We start from the raw sequence: 26,422 nt of genomic DNA, 5'->3' as shown, positions 1-26,422 counted from the left end.
TTATTTGGATCAATTGACACCATTGAACTCTATAAAATGAATTATCTCAACTTGTTCTTGTATGTCTGCATTGTTTAAAAATTATATCTTAAAGGTTATTTTTATGTATTTTCCAATGTGTAACGTGTTATTTTTTTTTTTGTTTTCTTGCAGGTCTATTTTATTTCTTACACCATACTGTTCCCGGATAATATTGCAAATTCAGGTTCAACCCCAGGAATTTATTACAGGTTTAGCCATTTATTTTTATTCTACTTAAGCATGAGTCGGTTTTTATATGAATGGTTAACTACAAAAAGCAAGGGTTCATGTCTTACTTCAACTTTTATTATATATTAGCCTTTACAGACTTAGTTTCATTAATTTGAAGATGACCTGCACGTACTTAAATTTTGATTGCATTGTGTTAGCTTATAGAATGATAATGGTTATTTATAATGGTTATTTGATAATGATTATTTATAGAATGATTAAGAAATTCATAGAGACAACAATTGATCCAAACCAACTTGCAAATTGGTTTGGATCTAACTTTATATTCAACCATCCAGATCTGTTTTGAAGCGTATAGATTGGTTGTATAATTAAAATTTTGTTTGTGTGACCCATAAAATTTACCAAAAGCTAGTTTGGTAAATGTAGGTTCTGATTAACTATTTTATGTAGTTAACACATTTATGTAAGTAATTTTTTGTTATGGTGTTTTGTTTTGTAGTCATGCCAATTGATAAAAGTTGGATTTCTAAACCACGAAACACCATTGAATATGCAAATGGTTTGAATGAATTTTTGGAATTTGCATTTGGACATGCTAATGGTCTTGTCATAAAGTGTCCGTGTTCAAAGTGTGGTTTCAATAAGTGGCAAACAAGGGATGTAGTTCAAGAACACTTAACATGTAGCACTTTTCCTCAAAACTACCAAACTTGGTATATGCACGGTGAAGGACTAAGTGGAAATGAGTCTGTGGTTGTTCCAAGTGCGCATGTCATTGAAGATGTCATAGAATCTCATAATCCAATGGAAGACATGTTGAACGATGCATTTGGGTTTGTGGGGCACCACGATGATCACATTGATGAGGGTACTCAAGATGATGGTGTACAAGATGATATGTTGCATGGTGAAGGAAATACAAACTTTGATGCGTTGTTGAAGGACAATAATGAACCACTATATGAAGGTTGTACCAAGTATTCAAAGTTATCATTCATGTTGAAGTTGTATCATATAAAATGCATGTGTAGAATGAGTGATAAAGCAATGACCATGATTCTAAACTTGCTAAAGGACGCATTTGAACATGCTAAGTTTCCTAACTCATTTTATGAGGCCAAGAATGTGATTAACAAACTTGGTCTTAATTATGTCAAAATACCAGCTTGTCCAAAAGATTGCATGCTATATTGGGGTGAAGAGAATGAAAGCTTAGAAGAATGTAAACGGTGCAAAATGTCTAAGTGGAAAGATAAAGATAAGAAACAATATGCAAAGATCTTGCGTTACTTTCCATTGAAGTCAAGATTGCAACGATTGTTTATGAGTTCTAAGACAACTGAATCTATGACATGGCATGCATCAGAGGATAACCAGGATGGGTTGATGAGGCATCCTAGAGATTCCGAGGCTTGGAAAGCATTTGATGTATTACATCCAGAATTTGCAAATGATCCTCGAAATGTACGACTGGGCTTAGCTAGTGATGGCTTCAACCCTTTCGGAACCATGAGTACAAGCTATAGTATATGGCCAGTAGTCCTCATCCCATACAATCGTCCTCCTTGGGAGTGTATGAAGCAAACCTCTTTTATCCTATCCATGATAATTCCTGGAAAACAAATGACAGGAAACGACATTGATGTATACTTACAACCACTCATAAAAGAATTAAAGGAGCTCTGGTTCGATGGAGTGCAAACTTTTGATTATTCGAAAAAAGAAATGTTTACATTGCGAGCGGCTTTGTTGTGGACAATTAGTGACTTCCCTGGCCTAGGCAATTTATCTGGATGGAACACGCACACTGGTCTTGCTTGCCCAACTTGTAACTTTGACACTGAGTCTTCTTTGTTGTATAGGGGCAAATACAGCTTTATGGGACACCGTCGATTTTTACATAAAGAACATAGATTCAGATTGAGTCGTTCTCTTTTTGACGGAAGAACTGAACTAAGGGAAGCACCAGAACATTTGTCAGGGTCAGACATATTTAAACAAGTTGAGGGTATCAATGTTACATTTGGAAAACCATTAGAACCTACGAATACAAGTAAAAGGGGTCGGGGAAAGAATGTTCTTGAAGTTGTTGGAGCAGAACAATGGAAAAAGAGAAGTATATTTTTTGATCTTCCTTATTGGGAGACGAACTTGTTACACCATTGTCTAGATGTCATGCATATTGAAAAAAATGTTTGTGACAATGTTTTGTATACATTACTCAATGACCCTAAGAAATCAAAAGATAATTTAAAAGCCCGAAAGGTACTTAAAGAAATGGGTATAAGGAATGAACTTTGGCCAGATGAAAGAGGAAGATTTCGGCCAAGTGTGTTTTCATTGTCAAAACCAAAGAAAAAAACGTTTTTACAAACACTGAAAGATGTGAAAATGCCAGATGGATACTCGAGTAATATTTCAAGGTGTATTGATTTGAAAGCTGGAAAGATTTTTGGCCTTAAGAGTCATGATTGTCATATTCTTATGGAACATTTACTACCCATTGCCATACGTAATGTTTTACCAAACAATGTGACTGCAGTGATAGTAGAACTATGTTCATTTTTTCGACAATTATGTGGCAAAAGTTTAAGCCAAACCGAACTTGATAAACTTCAGTCCCGCATCATTGAAACTCTTTGCCACATGGAAATGTTGTTCCCTCCTACCTTTTTTACAGTTATGGTGCACTTAACTTGTCACTTAGTTGGTGAGGCCAAACTTGGAGGCCCGGTTCATTATCGTTGGATGTATCCCATAGAAAGGTAAATGTTTTTGGCACACATAGATTTTGAAGTTTTTTTAAGCTTCATATTTGATTATCCTAATTGAAAAATTATTTTATAGGTATTTGGGACATTTAAAATCATATGTTCGAAACAAGGCACAACCTGAAGGTTCCATTGCCGAAGGATACCTAGCTGAAGAGGTTCTGACCTTTACCTCTGAATATATGGAAGGGGTTGAGACAAGAAGTAACAGGCCTTCACGTGTGGATGATTCTTGTAATACAAATATGCCACAATTGAGTACCATTTTCCCACCAATTGGTAGAGTAGTAAGTGCCTCTTCAACTTTTGAGTTGTCAACCATGCAAAGAACTCAAGCACATCGATATGTGTTATTTAATTGCCCTGAAGTTACCCCTTTCATTCAGTGAGTGTTAACACAACTATAAATTTAATTATATTCAAAATGTGTTCTTAATGGAATCATTAGTAACACATTGGTTATGATTATTTTCTTAGGGAATTTAAAAGTCATTTGCGAAGGAGGTTTAGAGGGAGAAGAATTTCAAATATAGAGATAGAAAGGATTGTTAATAAGGATTTCATGAATTGGTTTCCTCAAAGGGTACGTAGAAACTGTTTTTATAATTGTTTTATTAAAGTTTGTAACATATGTTCACACATTCAATCCTTATTTTTGTAGATTAATAACCCAGACATTTCAAGTACAGTGTCAAATGATCTTAAGTATCTATCTCAAGGTCCGACTCCACATGCTAGAAGATTTTCTGCCTTCAATGTAAATGGATTCAAGTTTAGGACCGAAAGTCGAGAACATGGGTTAAAAACCCAAAACAGTGGAGTTTACTTAACTTCATCAACATCATGTGTTGCAAGTATGGCTGATCAAAACATTAGGGAAGCGGATTTGGCATACTATGGAAAATTAGAAGATATAATTGAGCTTAATTACTATGGTCGTTTTAAAGTGACATTGTTCAAATGTAAATGGGCTGACACCACAAGAGATAGGGGGCTTAGAAAGGATCCGTGGGGTTTTACTTCTATTAATTTTTCAAGATTAATTCACATGGGAGATCGTGAGGAGCATGATCCATATATTGAAGCTTCACAAGCTGAAATGGTATATTATGTTAATGATGAAGTTAACAAGGATTGGAAAATTGTCGTCCACTTGAAACCACGAGACTTGTATGATATGGGAGAAGGAGATAATGAAGTTTGTGAACTGGAACCATGTCCACAACAAGATTTAAACCATTTTTTCAGCGAGTCTGAACATTTGCCATTGTTTAGGGATGATGAAGATGATGAATTATTAAACGAGGACAACAATGATCACGAACTTCATGAAAATGACTCAATGTCAGAGTAATAATAAGCTTGGTCTGTTAATAAAACTGCACATGTATGGTTATTGTTAGTTGCACATCTATTTGATTATGTACTTTGATATGCATTGTTATATCTTGTTTTTGTATTTTATTCTTTCCTTTTTATGTGCAGATATGCCTAAGCCTAAGAGGATTAAGAACTTGCTTAAGGCAATTGGTGGACATAGTTCAGACACATCTGTGAGGAACTATGTTCAACTTAATGACACGCCTCAAACTACACGTCAACAAATAACTAAATCTGGTCAACCGCATATTGGATCTCCATTACCACAAGCATCTGGACATACACCACCACAAATCTCAAAATCTGCACAACCACGAGATTTACAACCTACTTTTGAATCAGCAGCGCTACCACAAACTGAGTCTACTCAACCACCAATCTCACAATCTGCACAACCTGAAGGCACATCTGAGTATGCACAACCACACACATCTGACTCTGCACTACCACATACATCTGAGTCTACACTGCCACATACATCCGAGTCTACACAACCACATACCCCTCAATCTGCACAACCGCATACATTAGAATCTGAAGCAGAAAGGGTGGCACCAAAAAAAGGCAGACATTCAAACCACTATTGGTTTGTTGATACTATAGGTAAACATATGTTAATTTTGTTGTTGTGTTTTTCTTTTTCATTTAATTACTTTCATTGCAGATACCTTAATGTATTATACTTTATAGATGAGCATGGAGTTACTCAGAAAACGAAGCTCAAGGTTAGGGATGCTCATAATTTGCCCATTGGAACACGTGTGGTTGTCAACTATGATGATAACTTTCAACCCATTGGAGAAGCATGTGGTTTGCTTGCTGGAGTTTGTGGACAGCTAGCAGCAAATCATATATTGTTGCCTATAAGTTTTGAAAGTTGGTCATCTGTGCCTGATACTTACAAGGATACTATATGGGAGAGTGCATTGAAGGTAATTGACCCTACATTCAATAAAACATTAAATATGTACATTCTTATTTCAGTTTTTGAATATATATGTGGACTAACAATTGTATTATTTGAAGAGTCGTTTTTGCTTCATGGTAAATGAAGATCTCGCTAAGAGAGATGTTATGTTCAAAATTGGCAAATTGTGGAGGGAGTATAGATGCAAGCTCTGGAATGAATTCTATGACCCAGTGTTAAGCAGAAATGACTTGATAAAGAATGTTCCAGATGGTCTTAACATGGAGCAGTGGGCTATATTTGTGGATTATCGTCTCAAGCCTTCCACAGTGGTACATACTTTTCATTTCATATATTTCTCACTCAACTTGATTTTAAATTTGCAAAAACTGATTTCATTTTATTGTGTAGAAACTGTGTAACAGGAATAGAGAGATAAGAAAGAAACAAACTATTCCTCACACTGGTGGAGCTATGGCATTGTCAAGAAGGAGGGATAATGTGGTATATTTACATATATGTAGCTTTGTGAATTTGGCATATATTTTGATTTATAATATATTATGTATTTTTGTAATTATATTATCCTTTTTGGAATGTATAGAAAATTGAGACTGGTAGGAACATTGGCCGAGCTGAGATGTGGAAGATCACACACAAGAGGAAGAATGGCACGTATGTTAATGATGAAGCTATGGAGATTGGGGTAACTTCTAATTATATCAGTTTTGAACCTCTCATTTTCTTCTTTATGTTGAACAGAGTAATTGTTTTCTGTATATACTATTTTTGAGACATACTATTTTGGATTTGGATACTGATTTGGATATTGTTTTAGACTATTTTGGACTATTTTAGATACTGTCTTAGACTGTTTTGGGTTATTTTGGACACTGTCTTGGACTGTTTTAGGAACATATTGTCTCTACCATGGGTATATATTGTTTTGGACTGTTTTGGATTGTTTTGGGCTATTTTGGATACTGTCTTGGACTGTTTTGGGAACATATTGTGTCTGCCATGAGTATATACTATTTTGGACTGTTTTGAGCTATTTTGGATACTGTCTTGAATTGTTTTCGATTGTTTTGGGAACACTTTGTCTCTACCATGAGTATATATTGTTTTGGACTGTTTTGAATTGTTTTAGGCTATTTTGGATACTGTCTTGAACTATTTTGGATTGTTTTGGGAACATATTGTCTCTATTATGGCTATATATTGTTTTGGACTATTTTGGACTGTTTTGAGCTATTTTGGATACTGTCTTGAATTGTTTTCGATTGTTTTGGGAACACTTTGTCTCTACCATGAGTATATATTGTCTTGAACTGTTTTGGATTGTTTTGGGAACATATTGTCTCTATCATGGATATATATTGTTTTGGACTATTTTGGATTGTTTTGGCCTATTTTGGATACTTCCTTGGACTGTTTTGGGAACATATTGTCTCTACCATGGGTATATATTGTTTTGGACTTTTGGATTGTTTTGGGCTATTTTGGATATTGTCTTGGACTGTTTTAGACTGTTTTGGGAACATATTGTCTCTACCATGGGTATATATTGTTTTGGACTGTTTTGGATTGTTTTGGGCTATTTTGGATACTGTCTTGGACTGTTTTGGGAAGACGAACATTAAAGTTGGTTGCTTCCATTTTTATGTAGGATAAAATTGATGAGTTAATGCTGGAAAATCCAGAAACTGCATCACATATATCTCCAAATGATCCTGTTGGTGTCATTTTTGGAAAGGAGCATCCAGGGAGGGTCAGAGGACTTTCATATGGAGCTTGTCCTACCCTTGCTTTCAAGAAATCCACAACAAGGGTAAGCAATATGAATAATGGTTCCTCTAGTGGTGGGTCTTCAACAAATGTTGAAGAAAAGGTAGAAAAGATGGCAACAGAACTTGCAGTTGTAAGGAGCCAAATGCATACTATGCTAGCCTACATTGCTTCTAGACCAGACGTGCCGGAACATTTTGCTGCAATGACATTAAATTTGGTACAAGCATCTATTAATGAGGTATAAATTACTATACTTAAAATTTTATTATAATATTGTTTTCATTTATTTTTTAAAAATTGTCAATTAATTTTAAACATATTTTAACTTATTCCAGGCACCGGATGTTGCTAGTGGTGCTCCATCACCAAACCAGAATATAAGATCAAGTGGGATTGAGAATTTACTTCTAATATGTTTAGAAAATGAAACAATTTACATTTTGACAATTTAATTTACTTGTTGTTTGGATTAGTTTGACATTATCAACTTTGTTATTTCAATGAATGAATGAACTCATCTTTTGATTATTATATTTCTCAATTTTAAATATATTATGAAATTAGTTTATGTTATAACTTAATTATATATATTATGAAACATAATATCAAATTAATTAATATTATAAAATCAAATTATAAAATAGAATTAAATAAATTATTATAAATATTAAAAATAAAATTAAAGTTTAATTATAATATCAAATTAAATAATATTATGAAATCAAATTATAAAATAGAATTAAATAAATTATTATAAATATTAAAAATAAAATTAAATATTTAATATTCGAATTATTACAGTTATAAAGTGGCGGTTAAAACTGCCACTATTTACGTTAGAATTGGTGTACCCAGTTTTAAAATTACGACATTTATAACTGACGTCAATTACACGCTTAAAACCGCCACTTTATACAATGCATAATATGGCGTCTGCTACAACGGTTCTTAATTGACCGCCACATTAAACTTTGTGGCGGCAAGAATTCTGGCGGTATGCGGTACCGCCACAGACGTATAATGCGGCGGTTAAAAACGCCAGTTTTTACGAAAATAACCGCCGCATTATACACGTTTTTTTTGTAGTGAATGACGCTCTGTTTTCATGCACGTCTGTGAATAATGTTTGTTTGATTCTTTTTTTTATATCAGTTGCTTGTTTGTTTGTTTTTAATATGAATTGCCATACTCAATATGGTTTCAAAGCTGGTTAAATCCTACTCTCTTTCAACTTTCTTCCTTCCTTTCTTGTTTCATGTGTTTTCTTTATTCGATGGAGTCTTCAACAACAGATATACAACACACAATGGATTTCTCCTTTAAGCCTCGAGTATGTATTATTTGCACTCTAGAGAAAATTCAGGCACAGTTCTTGTCTTTCCACCTTTGAACGAAAATCAATTACCATTCATGGAGTCAAAGTATGAGACACACGCTGGTATGTAATGAACCTTGGGAAGATGCAACTTGATGATATTGTCTTGTATCATGAACACTCTTTCACCAGAGATTGTAGCAAGTGTGTCTACATTAACATTGCCAAGGTTTTTTGGAAAAATTTAAAATAAATGTTTTCCAAAAGAGATCAATTTAGGATCTCTAATTTATTACAAGAAATTCATTCGATCAAACAAGGAGAGAGGGGCATAACAAAATTATGTTGAACAAGGTGCTTTAATGTTTCCAAATCTGCTTTGAAGACTTGAAGAATCTGTTGTTATTATGTACGTTTTATTTAGTAGATTTTGAGTTATTAATTTAGACCTAGTATTGATCCAAGTTCATTTTATTTTAAATCTGTTTTGAAAACTTTGTTTTCTAAAATCTTTGTTAATTTTAGTCAGCCGTTTCAAACTTTCAATCAGTTGAAAAAACTTATGTTCAAAGTCTGATGACTACAACAATTTTTTCAATCAGTTGATTAACTGTGACAACCGATTGAATTACACTTAATGTTTTTCAAAGGATTTGAAAAAGCTTTGTTTTCTTTTGTCTTTTATGTGAGACAAAAACAATCAGTTATTTCGATAAATAAATTGGTTGGTTTATGCCCTGTCCTTAACAGAAAAAGAAATCAATAAAGTGGTTTTAACATAATTATGATATGTTTTCAAAAGTGTTTTTAAATGCTTTTAACTATTTTCACTTAATGATCAAATAACTTTAAATACTTTTAAAGTCTATATAAAGATTTTTTTTTATCATTTCAAATGAAAAGAGAGTTTTATCAAAGTGCTTTTGGATCATTGCTTGTGTGTGATGTTGGAGTTGAGTTTTCTATTCAATTGTTCTACTGCTTTGTAAATTCAGGTGTATTCTAATTCCTTCTTTGAATACTGTAATTATGTGTAAGATAATTTCATAAAGAGGTTATTGAAGTTATGGTGTTGTGTGTTCTTGAGGAGTTCAAGATCAACATTCTTGGTGTGGTTTATAATCTAGTTTTGATTGAATAGTGGATTTTCAGTGGTTAGGTGAGGACTGGATGTAGCTCTTGGTTAAGACTGAATTATAAATCTCTTTGTGTGAATCTCTCTTTCCTTACTCTGATATATTGCTTTAAATTGTGTTCTTTATATTTTGTTGCTTTAAACAGTTAGTTGTTTCGACAAACAACTAGTTGATTTTTCTTAAAAAATTGCTAATTTGTTGAATAATCCAGTTGAACAGATAAATTAATTGATTTATTTTATATATGTTTTCACCCTACTTCCAATCTTTGCGAAAATCTTGCGAAAAAAATTCACCCCCTCTTGTTTAGGCCATACATTCTAACAAATTCTTTACCGATCTTAAGATTCTTTGGGAAGAATTGGAGTTCTTTAGGCCTATTTCAAAATGTGTTTACAATATTACTTGTAATTATGTCTTATTTGGGATCATCATGAAGTATAGAGATGTTGAGCATGTCATGTGTTTCATGAAGGGATTGAATGAAGTCTACAACACTATCACATCTTAGGTTCTTCTTATGAGACTTCTTCTAGGTATAAATCGTGTTTTCTCTTTGGTCGTGAAATAAGAGAGACAACTAAATGGAAACGTAAGTATGTCCCAATGATGATAAGTTTGTTATCAACGCTATTGAAAAGCAAAATAATTGAAATAATGAGAAGCAAAGTAATTGGAAACCTAAAAAATGAGGAGGTGGCTAGAAGAACAATGGTAGGGGAAAAGGATGATTCTCCACACAAGGTAAAGATTGTACCTATTGTAACAAAACTAATCATATTCTTGATAAATGTTACTCAAAACATGGATTTCTCCCTTCGTATAAGAAACAAGAGTTTTCTGGTAATGGTATTGATAAAAGAAGTGAGAAGGTCTCGGGATTGACAATAGTTCTAATTCAAGACTAGGTAGTAATCCTTTTACCCGTGAACAAGTTCAGAAGATATTGAGTCTTTTACAAGAAACGACCAACCATAATGTCAATCAAATACGAAGTCATAATGGTGATTTTATGAAACAAGCACAACAAGTAGGTAAGTTTTCTTAGATTCTTGATATTAGTGTCATTGATCATGTCACTTACGTTAAAAATCATTTGATCTCCTTTTATAAAATCAAACCCATTTGCATAAATTTGTCTAACAATACTATTGTAACTACCAATTTTGCTAGAACCGTCAACTTTGCATAAAATTTTATCATTTTCAACGTTCTTTATAAATAAGAATTCACTTTTAATTTGATTTATGTGCAACATTTGATTGAATACTTAAATTGTAAACTAATATTTTCTTGTAAGAGTTGTCAAATTCAGGACAAAGCTTCATTCAAGATGATTGGTCGTGCTGAATTAGATAAGGAGCTATACTACCTATGTGACTTTACTTATAATCAGTTCTGGATAAATAATGCTCAAAATTGTAGAGACTCTCAAATTGATATTTGACACTATAGGCTTGGACATCCCTCTGTCAGGATTCTTAACAATTATGCAAATATTTTCCTTATATTAGATTTTCTTCTAAAATTGTTTGTGATACTTGTCATTTGGCTAAACATCATAAGCTCCATTTTTACTCTAGGAATATTTATAGTGCTTTCAATCTTATGCATGTAGATATATGAAGACCTCTTTTTGTTGCTTTTGTTTATGAGCATAATTATTTTCCCACGGTTGTAGAAGATTTTTGGAAGATTGTCATCAGAATATTTGTTGAAGATGGATGAAGCTTCTTCTTTTCCAAGTCTTAGTGTGTGTTTGATGTAGAAAATAGCAAGTTTGCTTTGAAGGTTGTAATGTGTAATTAGGTGATTTTGTATATAGGTTAGAGTGAGTTTGAGGTTGTCTTTTGCTTCATGACCTACCTTATATGCCTAATCAAGGTGGTAAGATCAAACACAAAGAGTGATTCAATGTTTTCCTAAAAGCTCTTTAAGTTTTCTCATAAAATCAGGTTACTGCACAAAAATAAATATGTTTATTTGTAAAACAATAGATTTATTTTTTTAACTGCTGAAAGGTTTTTCAAAATACTGTTAGGGCACCAAAAAGTTTGTTTCAACCTTTTTTTTTATCAACAAAGAATAAAATAAAATAAAGGAGATACTTCAGGGGTATCTCAACCCGTATACAGAACCACGAAACCCAAACCAACTAAGGTTATTGGTTTCTTAAAAAGAAAATAAAACTCATTCAATCAATGAATATTCCTTCCACCAACCCATAAACCTACACAATTGGTCTAAAGAGACTAGTACTTACGGTCCCCCACAATACCACAAATCAGCATCCATTATACCACGTATGCAGCAGAACCAAATATAATAATAATGATTGTGGCAGTATCAGCCAGTTATTACTGTTAAGATGAGCTGACAGTTTTTTCATAAAAATAATATGTTTGTTTTGCATCTAATTTGTTCATTTTATAACAACTTTTTAACTGTTTTTTGAAAAGTTGTTAGAAACTGATTTTTCTATATAAAGAAAGGCTCTTCTCACATGAAAGGTTGTTGTGCAATCACGTTTTAAACAGTGATCAAAAGTTTTCTTTGAGAGAAGAAGGATTTGAACGAGTTTTTGAAATGTTTTTCTAAAAGAACTTCAAGAGTGTTTGTTCTTAGTGTGTTTTGATCTTGGTGAAGCTGTTGGTGTTGTTGTGCTGCAATTTGGGCTACTAGTTTTCAGTTTCTTGCATCTTCTTTCAGGTGTTATCCTTCCTTAATTCATTCTTGTGTAAAGGTGTTTGCGTAAGTCACTTCTTGATAGGGTTTCTTGAAGTGCAAGTAGTGCTGAAATAGGGTTTTTCAGCTTTGTGTGCCTTGTTCTTGTAGGTTTCAAGAATTGCAAGGTGTTATATTTGATTTGAACTGTTTTTAGTGAATTTCACCTTGGTGTGAGGTGAAACTAGATGTAGCTTTTTATGAGTGAACCAATATAAATTGTGCTTGCATCATTCTTCTCATCCCTGCACTCTTTTCTGATTAATTGGATAATTTGTCAGGAAAGAAATTTGTTCATTTAAAATTGAATCTGTTATTTCTGGGCTTGCTCATACTGTTCTTCTCTGTTATGGAAAAATCTTTTAATCACAAATAAGCTTTATGAATCTGAGTGTTGACTGGTTTAAGAACAAACAATTTCTTTATAATATCTTTGTTAAAGATTCACTTTCTTTAAAGAATTGTATCAAAAGAACTTGTGTTGATCTCTTGATGTAAATCTTGTTCTTATAATTGTTGTAAAAATAACTCATCTTGTTCTGGAGAATTTCTTTATTTGATCTGAATGCTAATCTGAACAAGTTCTGGTTTTGTTAAAGTGTGTTGAAAAATAAATTTGTTCTTTTCAAAATCAATCTTTTCTTTTTCTTCAGAATTTCTGTAAACCAGTTTGTGTTTGCGAAAATTTTATAACTTCAATTCACCCCTCCCCACTTGAACTTAGACATTAATAGACCCAACAATATTAATAATTATGTTAAAGATAAAGGTAATATCATATATCCTATCTCATTTATTTTATCTTATAAATCATTATATAACAAACAATTACATTTTACTTTGGCTATTTCCAACAATGTTGAGCCCCAAAATTATAAGGAAACATGCGAAAACATGGGTAAATGCTATGAAACGAGAAACAAAAGCGCTTTAGACTAATAACACTTGAAATCTAAAAATGCTACCACATGACAAGGTACCTATTGGGTGTAAGTGGGTATACAAACTTAAATACAAATTTGATGAATCCATTGAAAGACATAAAACTCGTCTTGTAGTTAAGGGATATATTAAAGTTGAAGGTATAAATTATTTAGATACTTTTTCACTATTGCAAAATTAACTATTGCAAAATTAACTATTGTAGAATTACTTTTATTGACACCAAAACACCAAATTAGTTTTACATTAAATTTTTTATGGTTAGAAAAAACTGTAAGGAAAGTTATCTTAAAGAAAACGATTGGCAAAATAAGTGAATGTGAAGCCTCCTCCTCATCTATCAGGTATGACTAGGGGTTTGGCGTATGGGGTTAGGGTTTTGGCGTAGAGGCACGTGGGTGTTGGTCGGTGGTCCTCAATTGTGCGACGACGTGGCAATTTGCAGACGCTGGTGGTGGTGCGCGGCGACAGGCGCTATCAAGTTCTGTGCGGTGGTGCTTACAGTGGTGAGGCTCGCTCGTGCAGCCAGTGCGAGACGGTGGGTGCGACGGTGGTGGGCGGTGTGCGACGCAGTGCAATGATGAATAGTACAATGCAGTGACGCAATTTGGCATGCGTAGTTTTGCACCTGCGTGGGAGGCGCACATTTGTTCATGGTGGTGTGCGAATGCTGCACTTGTGGCAGTCGAAAGGGGTGTTGTGAAATGTTACAGTTTTGAGGTGCTATGTAGTTTTTCATTGTGACATGGAGGTTCGGGTTGTCCGTTTTGGAAGCAGCTTGTTAGCCTTTGAGAATGGCAGAGGGCTTTGCGGGTTTCCTCATCCCATGGGGTTGTTTGAAGGATAAAGATGTGGCTCCTAATAAGAAAATGATGACAGGAAAAGTAAAACATTTGCTCAAGCTTTGGGAAATACACGCGACATTCTTTTGTCCTAGCTACCTACTCCTTATATTAAGGGAGACATGGTTGTTATCCGGGTTGAAGAGGAAGATTACTTGACTGGTCTTGAGGATTACAAGACTCATCTACATGATAGGATCATTTTATCTAAGGGGGATAAACCTCACACACACTTTGATTTAACTAAAAAGTTGCAGCTTACATGGAAAGCTATTGGACCATGGAAAACTATACCTCTTGGGAAGGGCTTCTATGAGTTTGAGTTCTCTTCTTTAGAAGACATGTGGTTTGTTCTCGGGGTTGGTTCATGGCAGTTATCTCCTGGCTTCTTGAGATTGTTTTCCTGGACAAAAGATTTTATTCCATCTACTATGAAAAGCACTAAAACCTAGACCTAGGTTAGCATTTATCATTTGCCTTTGGAATATTTGAGACTGAGGGCGATATTTTCTATTACTAGGGGCATTGGTACCCCTTTGTTTTTGGATGATCATACCATGAAAAAAAAAATGTTTTTTTTGCTAAAGTGTTGGTGGATATTGATCTTTTGTCCTCTCTTCCGAATCAGCTCTTGGTTGAATGATCAGGATTTGTATTTATAGGAGACGTGGAATATGAATGACTCCATCCATTTTGCTCTCACTATAAGATGATTGGGCATGAATTTACGTAGTGTCGTGTGTTTCATGCCCAGGGTCGTGTTGCTAGTCCTCAACATAATTCTTCTCATCCTGATGAACGGGAACAAGAGAGGGTTATCTGGGATCCAGTTGTTCCTAAACAACATAAAGAGTATCGAAAGAAATATGTATTGACTGTTTCGCCACCAATGCTTGTTGATGAGTCTACTGGTAATCTGACAACGGATGGTACTGGTGGGACTAATGTTGTTTTACACTTGGGTCCACTTGATTATGCTAAAGTAGATGGCGATATTGGTAATCAACCAACGGAGGTTACTGGTTAAGTGGATCTTGATGAAGAGCAAACTGAAGTGGTGAAGTCATCAGATGAGATGAACAATGGTTCACTTAGCAAGATGGGTTTCACCAAAATTAGTGGAAGTTGGGTAAGCAAGGATCGTGATCAAGTTGGCTCATCAAGTGGTGTTCAGGTTGAAAATGAGGATGAAGAGAAGGTTGTTGTTGCTGGTGAAGATGCTGGTGTTAATGCTCATGATGATGAAACTGTTGGTGCCTTTGATGTTGGACTAAGTGCAGGAAACATGGGAGAACATATCACATCAATGTCACCTTTTGAAAGGTTGATGGTGAGTAGAATGGATAGCTTTGCTGATGAACAAAGGAGTCTTCATGAGCTTTGTGTGATGAGCATATATTTATTCACACTCAATAGCTTTAATCATGGATTATTGAACTATAATAATAAATAAATCCATTGTTTTAATTTAGATTCATATAATTGGGTTTATTTGGGCCTTAACTATTATTATTGTTAATTTTGTGTTTTTAGAGTAAATTATCTGGAGGAAGCATCTACCTTTGTGAATGGGCCAAATATGCAAAAGTCCAAGTTGCTTCTTGAACCAAAATAGGAAACAAACTCCGAGGAGAAGAAAGAGAAAATAAAATCTATAATATCTTAGAAACAAAATTGGAAGCAAATCTTCTGGAAAATAAAGGAATTTTGGAAACTTGGAAACTGTTAACAAAATATAAACTAAAATATTTTCCCAAGATCCTTGGAGTAGAAAAGCCTATAAAAGGACACAAGCATCAAGGAGAAATAGGGAGCTTCATAGGGTTTTCTTAGTTTATTCTCTTCTTTGTAATTCTTTTGTTTTGCCTCTGCATGGAAGGCTAAACCTTTTTTATTGATTCTTTTGTAATTCCCCATTGAGTTCTGAGGTTTTGTTCAATAAAAGTTTCAATTTTTAATTCTCTATAGCAGTTGTTTTGATAGTCTAATCTCCTGGAAAACTGGTTTTTGTGAGAGGTTGTACTTGAACGCATGATTGAGAGTCTTTCTTATCTTAAACTTTGGTTTCTTAGTTAGTTCACATTGTTCTAATTAATTTCTTGGGCGCATGATTCAAGAGAGAGGAGGTAAGCATTCCCATGGAGTATACGCATGGAACAAAGTGGGTATTGATTAAACCAGTAGACGCATGTTTTACTGGTGAGTTTCAGTTGAATTAGATTGGTGCATGTTCAATATGGTTTATCTCTGTTGGAGGATTGAGAAAAGATTAATCTTTAGAGAACCCGTGAAGAATTCAATGGTGGAAGAACTTGGGGATCAACCGCTTTTTATTTGCTGTTTCAAATCTCTTTTATATTTCCTGCATAACTATCTTAACCCCCTTTTTATTATTATTGTTATTACAAACTTTTCATTGCTTGCAGATAGGTTTTGAATTTTGTTCACTGGAATCACTATTGGATTCGTTGGGAGACGACTTGGGGTCATTTGACCATAATTATACTATCATCTCTCTAGTGTTAGACAAGTCTACGCAAGAATCATATTAATTTGACAACAAAACGACAGCTATCACTGTGCAACAAGGTTCCACACCATGGATGTAAGGTTTCAGAATCTGGATAAACAAATTGAAGTTGTTCAAAATCAACTCTTTGGCCTTCAATATGGAAAAGAAGATTAAAGATCTTTTATGATTCTCTTTCTTTAATTGTTGGACATTTTTTTCTTATTCTGTTTTTATCCCTCCCATTATTCTATTTGTGAAGACCAATAGGGGGAGAATATGTTGGTTTGTATGTTGGTTTATAAGTGTTTTATCTGCTAGTTTAAAGCTGTGCAGAAACTCTAATTTTGCATCTCACTTACACTGGTTTTTCACACTGATTTTGCTGATTTTCTTTGTGAAAATCACATATTGAAAACTGGTTTAGTGGTGCAAGGGAATCTGGATATGATTGCATTGGTACTGCATGTTTTTGTTAGAGTTAAGCCGTGTCTAAGATCAAGAGGGGAGGGGTGAATTGAGCTTATCAAATTTTTGCAAAACAATCTAATTTACTATGTAACAGAGGTGAAAAGAACATATTGATATTAAACGGAACAGATTGTTTTTACAGATGAATCTAGCACAATCAAAACAGATCAGCACAGTTTAGATCAACCACCAACAATACCAGAACCAAATTGATTAACTTTCTCAGTTTATAAAGTTGCAGTTTAAAGCACAAAATTAATCAATTTTTACTAAACATAAGCCATCTAGAGTAATGAAACAAATGTCACAGTTTAGTTAAAGGAACCAGTTCACCCTTCTTATCCTATTACAGATTCACACAGCAGCTTGATTTATGATTAGAGGATTGATTAACAAGTTAGAACAGCAGATTTAACCAGGTCCAGAATTAATAGATTTAGTTTCAATATAACAGATTTCTTTCTTTACAGATTATATGAAATTACAGAATTAAGAGCAAGGATGAGAAAAGAAACACACGAGAATTTTTATACTGGTTCACTCATCAAGAGCTACGTCCAGTTCACCTCACTCCAAGGTGTAATCCACTAAAAACCGATACAATCAATTACAAACACACAACAGTTCTTGAACCCTTCAAGAACCTCAACAATCAAGGCTGAAAAACACTATTCCAGTTTACCTTGCACTCCAAGAAACCCTATCTAGAGTGACTAACACTTAAACCTATTACAAGAATGAATAAGGAAAAGATTACACCTGAAACTGTGTTGCAAGAACATAAACCAGTTGTTCTATTTGCTCCAAGACAGTATCATCACCTTCAACCAACCCAAGGTTCTTCAAGAACAAGCTCACATATATTTTCCTTTTGAAAAACCTTTGCAAAAACCGTTCCAATTCATTTTCTCACACAAAATGTTGTATCTCTGTCAAAACTGTGATTGTTCAGCCTCCCTTCACGTGAGAGGGGCATTTTATTTTATAGAGAACAGTTTCTAACCACTTTTAAAAAAACAGTTACAGAGCAGTTTACAAAACAACAGATTGATTATGAAAACAACAAGTTAAAAGATGATAAAGCTGCCAGCTCATCTTAACTGAAATAACAGACTGAGTTGTACCTTTGGTGCCCTAACAGAATTTCGAAATGCCTTTAACAGAGACAAAATAAATTGATTGCCTCTCAATAAAACAGATTTATTTTTGCACTGAATTAAGCCATTTAAGAAAACTTTAAAAAGCTTTTCCAAACCATTTAACCACATCATGAGCTTGATCTTACTACCTTGATTTGGCATATAGGATGGGTCATGCAGCAAAAGGCAACCTTGTCAACACACAAGCCTAAACAGCAGAATCATCTAAGACATATAGCAACCTACAAAGCAAACTAGCTAACATCTACATCAAACACACTAAGGCTAGGTGGAGATGAGCTTCATCCATCTTCAACAATCTCCCCCTGTTTGATGGAGACAAAACCCCTTTGCTTTGCATACTTTGATGATCAAAACCTGCATTGTGCTAACTGCCAAAACCTGCACAACAACTTTTAGAAATAAAAACAGAATATAGCATTTGTGAGTTTTGTGCTACCTCCCTGTAGCTTGAACCAGAACATCAACCTTTGTGAGTTGTTTCTCTGTTCTTCTCCCCCTTTGGATTCATCAAACAGAATAAAGCATGGGATAAAGACATAACATAGACATTCATAACAGTTCAAACATACAACCAGTATAGAGTTCTATTACAACCCAAAATAAAACTGACTAAAACCAGTGCAGAATAAAGACTAACAAACTAAACCCAAATTGTTCAACAAAATATAAAAGATAAAGATTATGAAATTGGATCACTTGTTGTGGTAGTAAAGCTCAGCTAGCTGCTCCTGAACTCCTTCAATTTGGTCATCCAGGTGTTGAAACCTGGCTTGAGCCATTTCATAATGTGCCTTTTGGTCATATGTGAGTATGTCCAGCCTGCTTAGAACTTGTCTTTCAAACATGGATAGAGGTTCACCTTTATACACAGGTTCCTCATATGCAACCAGTGCATTTTGGCTTGTAGCAGCAACATCCTCCTTTGCAGAAGAGTGGGTTGGTGACTCATCCATGTGCTGCACACCATCAACATTTTCTTCTTCTTCATCTGCTGAATCAGCTGCTTCATTCTCAGCTCTATTTGCAGCATTCCTTCTAAATACCCAGCTGTCATCCTCCTTTTGGAACCCCATCTTCAAGAGAGTGGAGTTGTCTATTTCACTTGCTGCCTTAATGGTGTCATTTCTCTCATTTGCAGTGTCAACTTCAAAATAATCAATTAGCTTTGACACAAAAATAGCATATGGAAAACGATAATCTAGAAGCCGTGTGGATTTGAGCATATGCTCTACCATTGTACTCACCCAATTTACCTTGAGTTGATTCATTATGCAGTATAGCATAATCAAATCCTCTTCATGAAGAGTAGCATGATTACTCCCTCTTGGAGTAAGCTGCCAAGTAATTATGTAGGCTAGGAGTCTTGGAATTATTGTGAGATTTCCAGCATGAAATCTAGCTACTGGTTCAACAGGATTTCTAACACAGCTCCTATAAAACTGCATTTTGTTGAACCCTTGAATTCCAGCAGTATTCCCTTTGCTAACCTTCATTCCTGAATACTTGATTCCTCCCACATTGCTCCATATTTCCCTTGTAATTTTCAGCTTCACACCTTTCACATGGGAGACCAGATTTTTGCCATCTTGAACCAGATTGTTGTAGAACACTTTCACCAAGTCTGGATAGACATTTCCAGTAATTTCTAATAACTTTTTCAGCTTTTGATGCTTGAGCAGAGTTTTTGCTTCAGTAAGATTTTCTTCCCTTAACCATGAAAATTCCAGCACCTTGAGCACATTGACTTGCTTTCTGCTTGTCTCATGGATAAACCTAGTCATGGCTTCAGAATCTCCAGCAAACCATTTTTCCAGGATGCCTTGGCTGCTGTTGGATTGCTCTTTGGATTTCTTTTTTCTGTGTGATGAGGATGCCATGCTTGATCTGTTGTTACCTGCTGGTTAATAACCGTAAAAGCAGTCAAGGATAAAGTGAGAGAGAGAAAAGTAAATATTTCTCTTTCCTAGTCACAGTAGTGATTCTGAAACAGAGAGAAAACACGTTAAAAAAATAAAATAACAGATTTAAATTGTTACTGCAGTAGACAATTTAAACTGATGATGCCCAATTCATTTAATATTACATAAAACCTATCTTTTGCAAGTGGTTTAGTGAATAGATCAGCTAGTTGAAATTCAGTGCCAATGAATTTTATATCACAAGTTCCATTAGCTATATGTTCTCTTAGAAAGTGATGTCTAATTTCAATATGTTAAGTTCTTGAGTGCATGACATGATTCTTAGACAGATTTATAGCACTAGTATTATCACAATTTATAGGTATCTTGTTTAATAAAATTCCAAAGTCACTTAGCTGCTGCCTTAGCCATAAGGTTTGAGCACAACAACTTCCAGCAGCTATGTATTCTGCCTCTGCTGTAGAGAGAGCAACATAAGCATGTTTCTTGCAATGCCATGAGATTAGACTTGATCCAAGCATGTGACAAGTCCCACTTGTGCTTTTCCTATCAACCTTGCAACCTGCAAAGTCAGAGTCTGAAAAACCAATTAAGTTTAAAGATACATTGTTGGGATACCATAATCCAACATCCTTAGATCCTTGCAAGTATTTCAGAATTCTCTTTGCTGCATTGTAGTGTGATTCCTTTGGATCAGATTGATATCTAGCACATAAGCACACAACAAACATAATGTCAGGCCTGCTAGCAGTTAAGTATAACAAAGAACCAATTAAACCCCTGATTTTCCTGCACAATCTTGTTCCAGCTGGCAGCTTGTTGAAATAGGAGTGCTGATTGCTTTGCATTGATCCATATCAAACCTCTTAAGCAGCTCCTTACAGTACTTTTCTTGACTTATGAAAATTCCATCCTTGAGTTGTTTCACTTGTAATCCAAGGAAGAAATTCATTTCCCCTAACATTGACATCTCAAACTCACTCTTCATTGTTTTCACAAAGTCTTCACACATCTCTTCATTTGTGGATCCAAAGATAATATCATCCACATAGACTTGCACAAGTATAATGTCTTCTCTTTTCTTCTTTATGAACAGGGTTTTATCAGAATTGCCACGGTTATATCCTTGAGAGAGCAGAAATTCACTTAGCCTCTCATACCATTGCCTAGGTGCTTGTTCAATCCATATAACGCCTTCTTAAGCATGTATACATGCTCTGAATTTTTATGATCTTCGAACCCTGGAGGCTGAGATACAAACACCTCTTCATTAATGTAACCATTTAAGAATGCACTCTTGACATCCATTTGAAATAGCTTGAAACCTTGTATGCTGGAAAATGCTAGGAGTAATCTGACAGCTTCAAGACGTGCTACTGGTGCATAGGTTTCACCAAAATCAATTCCCTCTTCTTGGTTATAACCTTTAGCAACCAGCCTTGCTTTATTTCTAGTGATAGCCCCATGTTCATCCATCTTGTTCCTGTACACCCACTTGGTTCCTATGATATTCATCTCATGCTTTCTTGGAACCAAAGTCCACACTTCATTGTATTCAAACTGGTTCAGTTCTTCCTGCATTGCTGTTATCCAATTGCTGTCTTGTAGTGATTCTTCCAGACTTTTAGGCTCAATCTGTGAAACAAAGGCCACTGTTCTGCAGAAATTATTAAGTGAATTCCTTGTTGAGACTCCTTTCTCAATTTTACCAATTACATTGTCTAGTGTAAGATCCCTAGGTGTCTTCCATTCCTTAGGCAATCCTGCATTCACAGTAGATTCTTTGACAGAATTTTGATTAGTTGCATCAAGCTCACCAGATTGATTCTTTTGCAAAATGCTTCTTAAATAATCCATACCAGGTTCATCCAGAACAGATTTGGGCACAGAAAAATATGTTTCATCAAATACAACATGTATAGATTCTTCTACTGCAAGCAATCTTTTGTTATAAACTCTATAAGCATAACCATTTATAGCATATCCAATATGTATTCCCTCATCTGATTTAGGATCAAATTTCCCCAGATTGTCTTTACCATTGTTTAGAACAAAACATTTGCAGCCAAAAACCCTAAGATGACTAATGCTAGGCTTCCTACCTTTATACAATTCATAGGGAGTTTTCTTAAGAATTGGTCTAATCAAAGTTCTGTTAAGCACATAAGAAGCAGTGTATACTGCCTCTGCCCAAAAATATTTAGGTAAACCAGATTCATTTAACATGGTCCTAGCTAACTCCTCTAGTGACCTATTCTTCCTTTCAACTACACCATTTTGTTGGGGTGTCCTAGGAGTAGAATAAATATGTGTGATCCTATGTTTTTCACAATATCTATCAAATTTTGCATTTTGAAATTCTCCCCCATGATCACTACAAATCTGTTTTATCCTATTTTCATTTTCATTATGCAGAACCTTAGCAAGTTTATTAAAGGCTTTATATGCATCATTTTTAGAAGCAAGAAACAAGGTCCATGTATATCTTGAAAAGTCATCAACAATCACCAAGGCATAGTAATTTCCAGCTAAGCTAGCAGTCCTAGATGGTCCAAACAAGTCCATATGTAAAACATCCAAGGCTTTATTTGTAGAAACCACATCTTTAGATTTAAATGAAGTTCTTATCTGTTTTCCCTTTACACAAGCATCACACAATCTGTTATTCTGAAATTTTATGTTTGGTAAACCAGAAACTAGTTCCTTAGACTTTAGCTTATTCAAGTGATTTGTGTGAATATGAGCTAGCCTCCTATGCCACAGCCATGACTCATCACTTTTAGATAACAAACACTCATCTTCAGAACAGCTCTTTATAATATCTAAGAGATAAATGTTGTTTACCCTTTTTCCAGTGAACAACACCTTACCAGAAATTTCATTTGAAATTGTACAAGTGTTGGCTTCGAAATTGACCTTGTATCCCTTGTCACACAGCTGGCTAATGCTTAGAAGACTATGTTTTAGCCCTTCAACATACAGTACATTCTCAATAGTGGTTGAGCCTTTAGTACCAACATCTCCTCTTCCAAGAATTTTTCCTCTATTGTTGTCCCCATATGTGACATGCCCTTCAACTTTGAGTTTCAGATTTATGAACTGGGTCACATCACCAGTCATGTGCTTTGAGCAGCCACTGTCCAGGTACCACTGATTTTTCCTGCTCTTTTTCTTCAAAAATACAGATTTAGCACATATAGTACCCCTTTTAGTCTGGGGTTCAGCATGATTAATACCTATCCTTAGGAAGCCATTTGGCCAATCCTTTAGGAACAAGGTACCTTCTAGCTTTACATGTTCTAGATATATGACCAGACTTCATACAGTAAAAACATGTTGCAGTATGCATTGTTTTTGAACAACTAAAAGAAGAAAAACTTGTTTTGGAAGGAACAAAAAAACTGGACAGCTTTTTCACATTGCTTTTCATTTCAGAATTATATCCTAGACCATTTTTATTAAAAACAACATTCTGTGAACCTAATAAAGTTTCAATATTTTCTCTTCCTTTGGTGAAATTTGAAAGTGTTTTTAACAAATATTCAACCTGTTTTTCCAGCTTCTTACAATTATCACAGGTTTTTATTGATGCATGCAAACAAGTTAATTCAAGGCTAACCAATTCAGTTTTAGCTTTGTGCAGTTCTTCTTCAAGAGCTTTGACCTTAGGTTCAAGTACCCTATTTACTCTATTCAATTTGTTGCAAATTACAGCTAATCTGTTTGCTTCATCATGTGTTTCCTTAAATGCAATTAACAGCTGATCATAATTTTCAGAATCAGTAGAAAAATCACTTACTGAATCAGAGTTATATTCTTCATCATTCACCATAAAGCACAGATTTGCTTCCTCACTTTCGGTTGAGGAATCACTAGATGAAGATACATCATTTTCTTCCCATGAGATGTATGCTTTTTTGCCTTTGCTTCTTTCACTCTTCTTGCTTGCTGATCTTTCTTTGTTTTGATTGTTTGGACAATCAACCTTTATATGACCTGGTTTACCACATCCAAAACAAGTGTAATTTGAAGAATTTGAATCATTGGATTTAGGATACCTCTTCCTTTGTTGAGTTCTGTCACGGTTTTTCTTTCTAAGAAATCTGCTGAATTTTCTGGTGAGCAGACTCAATGTCTCATCATGTTCAGGATTCTCTTCTTCCTCACTTGTATCATGTTCCATGATAGTTTTCAAGGCAATTCCTTTGGCTTTCTTCTCCACAGTTTCTTGTTCTTTCAATCTTTTCAGCTCTATTTCATGATCCATCAGCTTTCTAAAAAGTGCAGTAGTGGACATCTTGGATAAATCTCTGGATTCTGATATTGCTGTTACCTTAGGCTGCCAGCTCCTATCAAGGAATTTCAGCACCTTTATGTTGAGCTCTTCCTTGTCAAAGACTTTACCAAGGCCAATGAGGTGATTTACAATATGTGTAAAGGGTTTCTGCACATCTGCAATACTTTCTTCTGATTGCATTCTGAACAGTTCGTATTCCTGAATTAGTGAATGCTTCCTTGCCCGTTTCACATCATCAGTCCCTTCATGAGTTACCTCTAGTACCTCCCACATCTCCTTAGCTGAGTTGCATTGAGAGACTCTAAAGAACTCATCCATATTTAGTGCAGAGGTGATGATATTCTTGGCTAAGGAGTCATATTGGGTCTTCTTCTTCTCGGTTTCACTCCATTCAGACCAAGGCTTCTTTATTGTTTCTTCTTTGACAACCTGCATAGGTATAAAAGGTCCACTGACCACTGCATCCCAGATCCCCATGTCAATAGACTCCATAAAGATTTTCATCCTGATTTTCCAGAAAGCATAGTTAACACCATCAAACATAGGAGGTCTATTAATAGACGCACCTTCAGCAAAAGGCATTTTAAACTTAGACATCATGCATACACTTGAGCAAAATACAAGCCCTAGCTCTTGATACCAATTGTTAGAGTTAAGCAGTGTCTAAGATCAAGAGGGGAGGGGTGAATTGAGCTTATCAAATTTTCGCAAAACAATCTAATTTACTATGTAACAGAGGTGAAAAGAACAGATTGATATTAAACGGAACAGATTGTTTTTACAGATGAATCTAGCACAATCAAAACAGATCAGCACAGTTTAGATCAACCACCAACAATACCAGAACCAAATTGATTAACTTTCTCAGTTTATAAAGTTGCAGTTTAAAGCACAAAATTAATCAATTTTTACTAAACATAAGCCATCTAGAGTAATGAAACAAATGTCACAGTTTAGTTAAAGGAACCAGTTCACCCTTCTTATCCTATTACAGATTCACACAACAGCTTGATTTATGATTAGAGGATTGATTAACAAGTTAGAACAACAGATTTAACCAGGTCCAGAATTAACAGATTTAGTTTCAATATAACAGATTCCTTTCTTGACAGATTATGTGAAATTACAGAATTAAGAGCAGGGATGAGAAAAGAAACACACGAGAATTTTTATACTGGTTCACTCATCAAGAGCTACGTCCAGTTCACCTCACTCCAAGGTGTAATCCACTAAAAACAGATACAATCAATTACAAACACACAACAGTTCTTGAACCCTTCAAGAACCTCAACAATCAAGGCTGAAAAACACTATTCCAGCATACCTTGCACTCCAATAAACCCTATCTAGAGTGACTAACACTTAAACCTATTACAAGAATGAATAAGAAAAAGATTACACCTGAAACTGTGTTGCAAGAACATAAACCAATTGTTCTATTTGCTCCAAGACAGTATCATCACCTTCAACCAACCCAAGGTTCTTCAAGAACAAGCTCACATATTTTCCTTTTGAAAAACCTTTTCAAAAACCGTTCCAATTCACTTTCTCACACAAAATGTTGTATCTCTGTCAAAACTGTGATTGTTCAGCCTCCCTTCACGTGAGAGGGGCATTTTATTTTATAGAGAACAGTTTCTAACCACTTTTAAAAAAACAGTTACAGAGCAGTTTACAAAACAACAGATTGATTATGAAAACAACAGGTTAAAAGATGATAAAGCTGCCAGCTCAGCTTAACTGAAATAACAGACTGAGTTGTACCTTTGGTGCCCTAACAGAATTTCGAAAAGCCTTTAACAGAGACAAAATAAATTGATTGCCTCTCAATAAAACAGATTTATTTTTGCACTGAATTAAGCCATTTAAGAAAACTTTAAAAAGCTTTTCCAAACCATTTAACCACATCATGAGCTTGATCTTACTACCTTTATTTGGCATCTAGGATGGGTCATGCAGCAAAAGGCAACCTTGTCAACACACAAGCCTAAACAGCAGAATCATCTAAGACATATAGCAACCTACAAAGCAAACTAGCT

General features: G+C 34.8%; 3 protein-coding genes across 3 annotated transcripts; 2 read left to right on the top strand and 1 right to left on the bottom strand.

The window, feature by feature from the left end:
- Positions 1-803: 803 nt before the first annotated feature.
- Positions 804-4,341, top strand: LOC137824604 (uncharacterized). The gene is made up of 4 exons (XM_068630269.2): positions 804-2,981; positions 3,064-3,372; positions 3,465-3,570; positions 3,649-4,341. The coding sequence occupies exons 1-4, from the start codon at positions 934-936 to the stop codon at positions 4,339-4,341; spliced, it is 3,156 nt and encodes a 1,051-aa protein (XP_068486370.2). The 5' UTR covers positions 804-933.
- A 1,075-nt stretch (positions 4,342-5,416) lies between these two features.
- LOC150025431 (uncharacterized) lies at positions 5,417-7,517 on the top strand. The gene is made up of 4 exons (XM_090294026.1): positions 5,417-5,606; positions 5,686-5,778; positions 6,944-7,303; positions 7,401-7,517. The coding sequence occupies exons 1-4, from the start codon at positions 5,442-5,444 to the stop codon at positions 7,515-7,517; spliced, it is 735 nt and encodes a 244-aa protein (XP_090150152.1). The 5' UTR covers positions 5,417-5,441.
- Positions 7,518-19,944: 12,427 nt separating this feature from the next.
- On the bottom strand, positions 19,945-24,965 carry LOC150025430 (uncharacterized). The gene is made up of 2 exons (XM_090294024.1): positions 23,886-24,965; positions 19,945-20,061 (listed from the first exon to the last, which is right to left on the bottom strand). The coding sequence occupies exons 1-2, from the start codon at positions 24,963-24,965 to the stop codon at positions 19,945-19,947; spliced, it is 1,197 nt and encodes a 398-aa protein (XP_090150150.1).
- Positions 24,966-26,422: the final 1,457 nt, after the last annotated feature.

Source organism: Phaseolus vulgaris, chromosome 8 (genome assembly GCF_051622355.1).
Source record: "Phaseolus vulgaris cultivar YP4 chromosome 8, ASM5162235v1, whole genome shotgun sequence".
NCBI lineage: Eukaryota > Viridiplantae > Streptophyta > Magnoliopsida > Fabales > Fabaceae > Phaseolus > Phaseolus vulgaris.
Note: the sequence above shows the minus strand (reverse complement) of the source record. Positions and strands in the feature narration are given on the sequence as shown.

What these genes read in the sequence shown, in the direction of transcription:
- LOC150025431 (XM_090294026.1), top strand. Translation starts at nt 5,442, where the DNA reads ATGTTCAAAATTGGCAAATTGTGGAGGGAGTATAGATGCAAGCTCTGG. An exon ending in CAAGAAGGAGGGATAATGTG is followed by an intron (nt 5,779 to 6,943) that starts GTATATTTACAT and finishes ATTTTTATGTAG; the next exon opens with GATAAAATTGATGAGTTAAT. An exon ending in TACAAGCATCTATTAATGAG is followed by an intron (nt 7,304 to 7,400) that starts GTATAAATTACT and finishes AACTTATTCCAG; the next exon opens with GCACCGGATGTTGCTAGTGG.
- LOC137824604 (XM_068630269.2), top strand. Translation starts at nt 934, where the DNA reads ATGCACGGTGAAGGACTAAGTGGAAATGAGTCTGTGGTTGTTCCAAGT. An exon ending in TGGATGTATCCCATAGAAAG is followed by an intron (nt 2,982 to 3,063) that starts GTAAATGTTTTT and finishes ATTATTTTATAG; the next exon opens with GTATTTGGGACATTTAAAAT. An exon ending in GAAGTTACCCCTTTCATTCA is followed by an intron (nt 3,373 to 3,464) that starts GTGAGTGTTAAC and finishes TTATTTTCTTAG; the next exon opens with GGAATTTAAAAGTCATTTGC.
- LOC150025430 (XM_090294024.1), bottom strand. Translation starts at nt 24,965, where the DNA reads ATGCCTTTTGCTGAAGGTGCGTCTATTAATAGACCTCCTATGTTTGAT. An exon ending in AAGAATATAACTCTGATTCA is followed by an intron (nt 20,062 to 23,885) that starts GTAAGTGATTTT and finishes ATTAACCAGCAG; the next exon opens with GTAACAACAGATCAAGCATG.